Raw genomic sequence first — 10,954 nt, 5'->3', positions numbered from 1 at the left:
ACTGCAGACACCTTTGTGAACGAGAGTAACTGATTTCATATGCAGTATACGGTCCACTATGATTAACTTGGGACAAGTTGCTTATAAGTAATTGCAAAATGGCAAGTTAATTCCCAGAAAAGGTCTAGAATAATTTGTTTTCAAATGCTGCTTGGTTTGATATGGTTTTTGTTATTATATAATGTAATGCATATAAAATGCAGCAAATACATGAACATGCAGAATAACATTATAAACCAAGTTTGCTGAGAGTCAAGATCATCACTGTCACTCTTTCAGTGTTTCTGAACTAAAATGGATTTTTTCCCCCTAAAAATAAATGAATTAAATAAAACATCTCTACACCCATATTTTGTTAACTGTGTTATCAGTGCTTATTACCTATAAACTATGATTCGGTTTTATTCTATAATTAGATGATCACACATTCACATGTATTTGTGCTCTGATGGTTGCCTTTTGAGTCAAGCAAGTCTATTCTGTACATACAGTACAAATTGGTGCTTTTATTCATGCCTTAAACTAACATATACTGTATTTATGTATAAATTCACAGTTAAATCCATATAAAATGAAATGTTTGCCATAACTTCATTTACAGATACATCATTGTAAAAGAGAAATTAAAAGGAATGCCCATTTGACGATCATTTACACTCATGATTATTAGTCACTGGGTTCCCTGTAAAATACTTTACATTTTAGCATCACATATTTATGTACAGAACAAATATATGACATACAATACAAACAAACAAAATTATATACCACATGGTAAAGTCTATAAAATATACAGACATCTGCTACACTAGTTTTGTGCACAAATGATGCAAGGAAAGTTTAAAAGGGTGTGAGAGAACTTCTCTACCTCTCTCCCATTCGACTGACACATGAGAGGACAAAACACTACTTTACAGTAATGGTATGGCCTTCTCCTCACATTCAGTTTACAATTCACAATAAAGTGATAATTAAATTTGGAGCCCATGTTGAGTTTGAAACTACAATGTGAACTTGTAATAAATACATGATTGGGATATTGTAATGTGTTCTGTTTGTTTGCCTTATTTTCTTTGTCTTTGTTTTGTCTTATTGTGATGTTTTCTTTTGTGTGTGTGTGTGTGTGATTGTAAATTATTATTATTATAATTTTTTTATTTTTTTATTTTTTATTTTTTTTTAAGTGACTTTACCAAATGCTGCTTAAAGAATATATTTCAAGAAATAATTCTAAATAGTTAACAGACTGTCATGAATCTGCAAAAACTGCAATTCCACAAGGTTGGCAGATCTCTCAGTAGACCTGAAAAAAGGTTTTTGAGGATCAGATGTCCTCATGACACATGGCTTTTGATACAAGATCCCAGCTCTGACACTTCTGGCCTGAACCAATGTGAAATATTAGATTGACTGAGGCTCCTTCCTTTTATGTTGATGGGAATAAACCTAACATAAAAGTGCCAAATATAAACTGGATGAGGAAAACATAAATGCCAATGAATAATCATAATACATAAAGCTCATATTAAGACCCACCTATTTTTCCCTCACCTCCCTTCTCTCCTCCCTGTCCAATTTCCATGAATGCTCATCTCTTTCATCTAAATATTGTGCAGGGAACAAGTCCAGACCTTTATTTGCATTTAACGCTGGCAGATAGAGACCCGCTCTGTCTGCTTATTTGTCCACTGATCTGTCTTTCATCAATGTTTTTATCACACTATGCATGTCTGAGGTGCATGTCTGCGTCGGTGGAGGGCGAGGTGGTCAGAGCGGGAGAAGCTGCGATCGCAGTCGCTGCATTTAAACGGTTTGACGCCGGTGTGTTTGCGGTAATGGCGTGTCAGCTCGTCAGAGCGAGCAAACTTCCATGTGCAGTTATCCCATGTACACTTGTATGGCTTTTCACCTGAAAAAAGAGAGAAACATAGAAAACCGTCTTTATATAATCAAGACGTGAGTTGTTTGTGAAACAGGAAAAGACAGCAGGACATTTTTAAACATGACAGTATTCAAAGTCTCTGACTATGGTTTGGTTGCCACTGTACACTGACCCACCTGTGTGTGTGCGTCTGTGGGCTTTAAGATGGGAGCTCTTGGTGTAAACCTTGTTGCAGCCATCAAACTCACACCTGTGGATGCGTCTTCTCTTTGAATCAGGAGACTCTGAGGGTCTGGGCCTCCGCAGACTCTCAATACTGAACGGCAACAAGGAGCTGCAATGACAACATATGATTTATAATGTTTTTAAAAGGTGCTGGACATTATTTAAAGGTGGTTTCGTTTAGTATGCCTATGGTGATATCAGCTAAAGTGAGCCATCAGGTAAATTGGGCCATTTAAGGTTAGAGCATGTCTGCTCTTTCATAATCCCCCCCGACAAAAATTCAAATGATGTGATCTGTTGCCACAGTGGTGCTTGATCTGCTAAAAGTGAATTGATTGGTTTAAGGCTGCTAAAGTGGTCGGGGCAAGACTTCAAATGGAGACTGTTTTCAAAAACCGCATGGCAAGGGGTGTGACAAATTGACCATTACTCTCAAGTAATAAACTCTGTAAATGGATAATACTCAAGTTACAGGACATATTTAGTGTTTACGTTTTTAGGTATGTTTTATGAAATTCAATGTTTGGTTTATATCAAATAAAATTCATTATAAGGAAAATGCAATTTCATGTGGTGGCCCTTTTACCTGAAGGTGGTAGATAAAATGGGCCACCGACTTTCAGTTAAAATGGGCTACTTTCCAAATAGACTTTTAATGTATTTTGTTACAGCTCATCTTAATTTTATATTACTCATCAACAAAATCATACATGTATACAACACCATATTCCATTGAAACTCCATACTCTTTATTTTTCCAGACATAATGCCAAGAAGTAAGAAAAGAAAAGGAGAGAGCCGAATAATATATATCAAATTATTATTTTTATAATATTTAATATTATTATTATTATTATTATTATTATTATTATTATTATTTATATACTTATATTATTAATAATATTTAATATAATAATCATAATAAAATATTATGAAAATAATAATTTGAACCAGTGTTCTCTCAGTTTCAGGTTTTCGTGAAATGTAGGCACCTAGTAGCCTGATGTTCTAATGTTTTAGTAGAGTAACTTCTAACGTAATTTTTTGATTGTAATGTTCTAAAGATTGTAACAAATATCCAATTTATAACTTAAGTATTGTTCTAATGTTTTTAGGAGAACAACCTTGTAATTTTGTGATGCTACACATTTATTGCTACACAGTTTAATAAACATACACACATGCACACACACACGTTCACTGTCCTACTATACCTTTGTCATGTAATTTTGTTTTAAAATAAAATTAATAGTTCATTGATTCTTTGGCATGTTAAGTTTGAAATTTTCTGGCCCATTTAACCTGATAAAGTGTCCCATTTTACATGATAATGGTGTGGTTGACTTTTTGGGTGACTTTTGACTGAAAAATTGTTGTGGAGTAAAAACATAATTTTTTTATAACACATAATGTATATAAAATAATAAAGGAGACCTGAAATAACAAAAAGAAAAATTTGATTTTATGCCCACTTAATTTGATAGGTTTTTAGACGATTAACCAAAAAATGGCCCATTTTAGCTGACTTCTCCCTATAAGGGTACAACGGGGCTAAAGGTACACCTTAAGGAAAATTAGCTTTTTATCTGGTTACAAAGTGTATCAAGATTCAAGAACTACATTTATTTGCATTGAATATTGATGGAGCAACATAATTTGTGTGAAAAGAAATAACAACAGAAGTTTGTTTTGGATAAATTTAATAAAAAAAAAAAAAAAAAACAATTGGTGGTGAGGGGGCCTTATACCCAACACCTGGGTCAAAAGGCTCCCTCACTTGGGGTAAAAGCCCCCCAGGGGGTTATATTGATAAAGTGTAGATACCGGGGTAATAGTTATAGGGCACAGTTCGTCAACTTTTGTAAATAATTTTAAGACAGCAAGATTGTTTGAGTAACAAATTAAGATAATGCTTATTCAAAATAACTGCTTCATAAAAGGGTGCATAATTTCCTGTTCATTTCAATCACATTTGACATTTCATTACATCTCAAGTATTCTATAAACAAATTAATCTCCACTGTGATTGGATCAGTCAATGTGAGCCCACTTTGAACATTCTTCATAACAAATCTATTCACCCCACTCAAGAAAAACAATGAGTTTAATAGGAGCCTTTAGCCCCTGCAACAGGGGGGCTTTTTACCCCAAATACTACAACCACTCTAGCGTAAATCAAAGTGTGATTAAATACTTTCACTTATTGGACAGCCCCCCAAATAATATATATATATATATATATATATATATATATATATATATATATATATATATATATATATAATTATAATTATTATTATTATTATTATTATTATTTATTTATTTATTTATTTTTTTGGACAAATAAGGTTGTCTGAGATAAATTAAATCTTTAAAAAAATCTAGTTTAAAAAACGTTTCAAGTTTTTAGAAATGTAATATTTGTGTCCATGATGGTTTCATAAAGTAAAAAAAAAAAAATTATAGCATTTTCTTCACAAATTAATTTAATGAATAAGAAAAATCAAGTGGTGCAACCATCAAGTAAAAGATATTAAAACCCTTTCCTTTCACATTGAATACACATGAGTGTACACAACTTACAATAATCATTACTAAAAAAACAAACAAAAAAAAACATCTCAAATATCACTGATTTTTGAGTTATGAATATAAATTGGTTTTCCTATGGGTTACTCCATTTGACTTGAACAAAATGTGCCTTTTCATAATAATGTCAAAATATCTAATTAACAACAGCAACAGCAATAACAAAAACTTCATACACATTCATAAGGGTCCAAAGGGGTCCTCTTTCTCTGTTTTATGGTTAGTTTTGCCACATGACAATAGAATGACTACCTGCAAGTTTGTTACACAACTATACTTTCATTTGGTGGACAAAACATTTTCAAATATTAATAAATATTTTAAAGCAATTTATTTTCACTGCTTATTTTTTATTTAGTAAATAATAATAACAAATTATTCTAAACTACTTATGGCAAACATTTTTTTTTTTTTTTTTTAACTATGCCAACATTTCTCTCAACACTAACCATAAATATTTAAGACTTTGAGTGGCCACAAGAGGGAGATAATGTTGACAGAACAACTGATGACAGTAGGTTGCACCTTTCTTTAAAATAAAGACACTGACCTTAAGAAGAGAATTATTAATATATTTGGGAAATGAATACATTAAGTGTGAATATTTTGTTACTAGGGAAATCCAATTATCTGTGTTGATTCTCTTTGATTTTTGTGATTTTCTTGATGGTAAAGATTTTACAATTAAGGTCTAGGTAAGACATGGGCCTAAATTAGTTCAAAAGAACTTCCCCCATGAGCATATTATTTTTGTTGAGTAAAGAGCTTTTTAAATCTGCAACAATATTTTTACTTGATTAGTATTGTATATCTGTGTTCCTGCACACACACACACACACACACACACACACACACACACACACACACACACACACACACAGAGATTTTAAACAGCAGGCTACTCAAATAAGTACATAAACACATAATTAATGTCCACATACAAACATTCCTACATTCCTTTGATGACCTGAAGTTCAGCCACTTTAACAAAAGGGAATTTTTACAGGGAATATTTTCTGGGTGGCAGAGCCACTTCCTGTTTCTTTTGGGCCATGGGACAGCAGGGTATGAATTGTGTGTGTACTTTCATGTGCAGGAGAGGGAGTCATGGGGGGTGGGGGGTGTGGTGGCCACCTGTAGCTTTTGGCACTCTTCATTGCTTTTGGGGGCCCAAAGAGGAAAAGAAAGAACGAAAACATCCTAGATGTTCTCTCCTCCCTTAAATGATATCTTCATTTTCTAAAATGCTGTCACTATTTTCCACATTCCATTGTGTGCTTACGTGAAGCTTGGAATTTTAGTCCGAGGTCAGAGGAACTCCAGCTAAAATGTTTTATAGAAAGAATCTGTGTTAGACTGTTGTCAACAAGAAAGAGAAAAAAGAAGCAGGGAGGGAAACTGCAGCTGCCATCAGACTAAACTCAGCACAGTCATTTATGTTCCGTCTTTTGTTTGTATGTTTCCCACTGGAGAAGACCAGAGGGGCTTTCCAGTGGTGCTGACGTGCAAGGCAGCATCACTGTCTGTAGATCAGTTTATAAAGAGAGTATTGAATACATTTAAAAATAAGGTCCATTCACTTTAGCGGATCCTGGGTCAGGGAATACATACACCTGCATCGACCCCTTCACTGTGTACACAACACATTCAACCTGAAGCACACACTCCCTCTGAGACGTGCACACTTACATTTACACCACTCCATTCTGCATCTCAATATAAAACACACTGCCACCTTCATCCTATCCAGACACATTTACACAGCACTTCTAGCTGTTTGCCTCTATCCTTACCTGAACCCAATAATTTCCACAAGAGCCCAGGGGCACGACTGTCAAAACCCAGCCAAGCGCCCCACCTCACTGCTGGACATACTGATTTTAGAGGGGTCCCTGTCAACTACCTGCTCTCTCAAAGGATAATTTTTGCTGTAAAATGTATACATAGGGTAGAGCTACACACACTCAGGGTACGTTTACATGACAACGATGTACTAAAAATGGAAAAGTTTTTCCTTTGTGTTTTTGAAAAGTTTCGCGTACAGACGACAACGTTGTCAAAACAATCCCCACTCACACGGATCTGCGAAAACAACTAAAATGCTGTATTATGCATGCCAGGCCAGTAGTTGGCGATGTCACTTTGTAAAGAAACACTACGCGCCTGCGCACATAAGCATTAAGCAATGAAAAAAGAAGGCTATAAAAGCATCTCTTCTAATGACAAATATAATTAATATAATATAGGCTAACTTGTATAAAAATAATTCTTTTTTGTAAGAATACGTATAGTTGTATGTAAAGTAATGTACTATATCCCCTATGTATGTCTGGTTATAACTATTGTTTTGTTTTGTCTATTATGTCACTGTTGTTCATTAAGCAATACAAAAATATATAAAAGAAAATACCTTTATTACCTTTTTAAGGACTCCAGCTGGTGATCTCATGTTTGTCTGTTTGCCCTAGATGTAAGGACGAAGTTCTCGAAGTTCATGCCTATAGACTGAACACGTAATACGCGTGCGCATGACATCATCGTTTTCACAAATTTGCGTTTTTGTATGTTTACACGGAGATGATAATGGCATCATTTTCAAAAACTTGCACTTTGAAACCCGTTTTCAAAAGTTTGCGTTTTCAGGCCCCAAAACGCCGTTGTCGTGTAAACGAACAGCCAAAACGCATAAAAAGTTTTCCCTTTTTAGTTGAAAACATTGTCGTGTAAACAGCCCCTCACTCACACACTTAGATGTGCTATAATTGTATACACACATATACCCATATTGCAGCTAAGAGACACACTTAAAGGAATAGTTCGCCCAAAATTTAAATTCTCTCATCATTTACTCACCCTCATGCCATCCCAGATGCGTATGACTTTCTTTCATCTGCTGAAATCAAATTAAGATTTTTAGAAGATTGTTTCAGCTCTGTAGGTCCATACAATGCAAGTGAATGGGTGCCAAAATGTTAAAGCTCCAAAAATCACATAAATCAGCATAAAAGTAATCCATAAGACTTCAGTGATTAAATAAATGTCTTCAGAAGTGATATGATAGGTGTGGGTGAGAAACCTTTCACATTCTTCTTCTTGTGCTTTTGGTGATTCACATTTTTCATAAATACCGGCCCCTACTGGATAGGAAGAAGAATTTCTAGCAAAAAACAACTGAAATATTCATCTGTTTTTCACCCACACCTATCATATCACTTCTGAAGATATGGATTAAAATACTGGAGTCTTATGGATTACTTTTATGCTGACTTATGTGATTTTTGGAGCTTAAAAATTTTGGCACACATTCACTTGCATTGTATGGACCTACAGAGCTGAAATATTCGTCTAAAATCTTCATTTGTGTTCTTCAGAAGAAAGTCACACACATCTGGGATGGCATGAGGGTGAGAAAATGATGAGAGAATATTGTAATACTGTAATAATATTTAAAGTATCTACTGTATATTTTTTGTCATCCCGGATTTCACATCATTTTGCGCTGACTGGATATCATCATTTCATTACTGTGTTAAATTTACATCTGAGGATTACTATTATACAAAATAATGATAGAAATGTAGGTTATAGAATGTTAAGGCTTATTGATATTACAGATAAATTGTCATACTCTTGCACAGCACGGGCGATGGTCAGTGCAGTCGAGCCTGTTTCATTGACACTTTCCAAGGTCACGTTGGGCAGGTCATCATCCTCGCTTTCACTCAAAGATCGCCGTGGTGACAGCCCATCTGCGATTCGTTGTATGACTGTATAAAAACATAAGGTTGGTAGAGTTGAAATGTAAGTGTAAAATGTAAGTTAGCTTACAAGCAGAATGATACAGACCCAATCTAATTCAGAATCAGTTGTACATAGTTTTGTATAAATATCCATATTTATCAAGAAAGTTCCTCCATACAATATAAAGCTATCATGTTTGGAATGTTGGTAAAGTGGTTTGGTTTTCTGTCTACTGCTGTTTGATTTTATTGCCTAAAATGGTGACATCTTGATTGCTCTTTTGAAAAACCAATGCTTTGGTTGAAAGTAGAAGATTTAAAATGAATTACATAATATTGAACACTCCATTCTTGGTGGTCAGCTTATTATTTATATATGTTTTTTTTTGTGTTGTTGCATTTGCCAATGCAAATGTCTCTGTTGTATATGTGTCATCCCATGTCCTGCCTTGTTGCCATGGAAACCTCTTGAGAGACTGCAGAGCATAAGGGCACGGACCCTAAAGATAGGGGGCTGGTCTCTGTGTGTGAATCTTGAATGTTTTAATGAACTGAAATTGGATCATCAAAGTGTAAACTGCACAGCTCTAATTATATGTCGACCTGCTTGTTTACACACACACACACACACACACACACACACACACACACACACATACACACACACAGTGTGCTTGTGATGTAGACAACTGCCATTGTCTGATCGGCCGATCTATAATGGCAAGAGCTGAAAATACACTAATACAAGACCTGCAAGAGACTTACATGACATTGGACATCTCTAACCTCTGTGTCTATGCCTCCCCTCAGAGGAAAATAGGATGAAAAAAGGGAAAAAGAATTAAGGGAATGGCTTCCTAGCCACAGAGCCCATTAAGAGCAGCTCTCTTGCCCAGAGGCAGACAGGCTTTCCTAAGCAGGAAAAGGGTTTGCATATTAGTTTGTGCGCACGTGTGTGTGTGTGTGTGTGTGTGTGTGTGTGTGTATGTTTGTGTGTGTGTGTGTGTGTGAAAGAGATAGAGAGATCAGCGGGTAATGGAAGGGATTGATGAATCACCTTATAACTAATCAAAGTGTGATTAAATTTAAAACACTAATATGAGCCTGCAAATCATAAAAGCTGTTTATTTGTCATTTCATCTATCAAGTTCTCTCATTTCATGTCTCTTTAAGCCTCTTGCACAGCTTTCATTGTGTTTCCATCATGCACTCTGTCACTAATAAACCCAGGTGCCCTCGTTTAGCTGAGCTGCGTTTTTGCCATAGTATCTACTTCCTGCGGGGATGTAGGCTGCTGCCTGTTTTGAGAAATATAAAGAGCTAAGCACAATGGAGCAGCACTCATAAGAGCTGAGCTTGTCTAACACATAGCCGGGCTCTGGGCTCTGTCACTGACCCTGCCATGAATATAAAAACTCAAAGACATACTTTTAAACAGCCCTGTCCGCCTACAGAGAGGCAAGGAGAGAGCTGGTGAAAGAAAAAGGGCAAACGTCTTTGTAAAAAGAGGAATTTTGCCACAGAGCTGGAAGGAGTCCTCTCTCTCTCTCTCTCTCTCTCTCTCTCTCTCTCTCTCTCTCTCTCTCTCTCTCTCTCTCTCTCTCTCTGTGATATTGTAAATTGCAACAATCAATCAATACATAGTTATTATAGTTTAGTCTTGTTTTATTATTTTAAAAACATTTGTAATTATTTATTTATTTAGTTAGTTTTCATTTTTTTCTATATTGTTTTTTTCATTTTGTATTTTCATTGTGTCCTTTCAATTTATAGGGGCAGTGGTAGCTCAGTGGTTAAGGCTCTGGGTTACTGATCAGAAGGTCAGGGGTTCAAGCCCCAGCACCGCCAAGATGCCACTGTTGGGCCCTTGAGCAAGGCCCTTGACCCTATCTGCTCCAGGGGTGCCGTATCATGGCTGACCCTGCACTCTGACCCCAGCCTAGCTGGGATATGTGAAAAAGAAGAATTTCACTGTATATGTGCAAATGTATAATGTGTGATGAATAAAGATAAATTAAATTATAAAATTTTACTTTAGTTGTTGTACAATTACTTTAGTCACTCAGTTCACAACTTCTTTTCCCACTGTTTTCTAGTTTTGATTTAATTTTTGTTTTTCAGTTTATTTAGTTTTTATTTTATATTTATTTTAGGGCTGCCAAATTAAATGAGTCAACTGATATCATTTACATATGTTTAACTGTATTCAATTTCTCACATCTGTTTAGTGTTATAGCTATCTAGCAGCATTTACAGTTTTAAAAGGGGGTGGTTGTAAAGGTTTCACTTTCAAATTGAATAATATACTGCTTATCTAAAACTAAAATAAATCACTTTTCATTTCTGTTTTATTCAGTTAGTTTGAGAGTCGTGAAAATGTTTTTTTAATTTAGGTTAAATTTTCTCAATTATTTTAATTTTAGTTTTCATTTCAGTTATCGAAAATCTTTTCGTTTAGTTTTTGTTTTATTTTTCGTTAACAATAATAACACTGAATTCTGAAACCTGGTCTCATAGA

General features: G+C 35.0%; 1 protein-coding gene across 1 annotated transcript in view; it reads right to left on the bottom strand.

Moving 5' to 3' along the window:
• Nucleotides 1–224: 224 nt before the first annotated feature.
• Nucleotides 225–10,954, bottom strand: part of klf12a (Kruppel-like factor 12a) — a 37,543-nt gene continuing 26,813 nt past the window's right edge. The window contains exons 4-6 of the mRNA XM_051704421.1: nucleotides 8,325–8,463; nucleotides 2,059–2,216; nucleotides 225–1,909 (exon numbers count right to left, since the gene is read on the bottom strand). Of these exons, the coding sequence (XP_051560381.1) occupies nucleotides 1,716–1,909; nucleotides 2,059–2,216; nucleotides 8,325–8,463 (491 nt within the window). The 3' untranslated portion in view covers nucleotides 225–1,715. The remainder of the gene's footprint in view (nucleotides 1,910–2,058; nucleotides 2,217–8,324; nucleotides 8,464–10,954) is intronic.

The sequence above is a fragment of the Myxocyprinus asiaticus genome, chromosome 8 (genome assembly GCF_019703515.2).
Source record: "Myxocyprinus asiaticus isolate MX2 ecotype Aquarium Trade chromosome 8, UBuf_Myxa_2, whole genome shotgun sequence".
Taxonomy (NCBI): domain Eukaryota; kingdom Metazoa; phylum Chordata; class Actinopteri; order Cypriniformes; family Catostomidae; genus Myxocyprinus; species Myxocyprinus asiaticus.
Note: the sequence above shows the minus strand (reverse complement) of the source record. Positions and strands in the feature narration are given on the sequence as shown.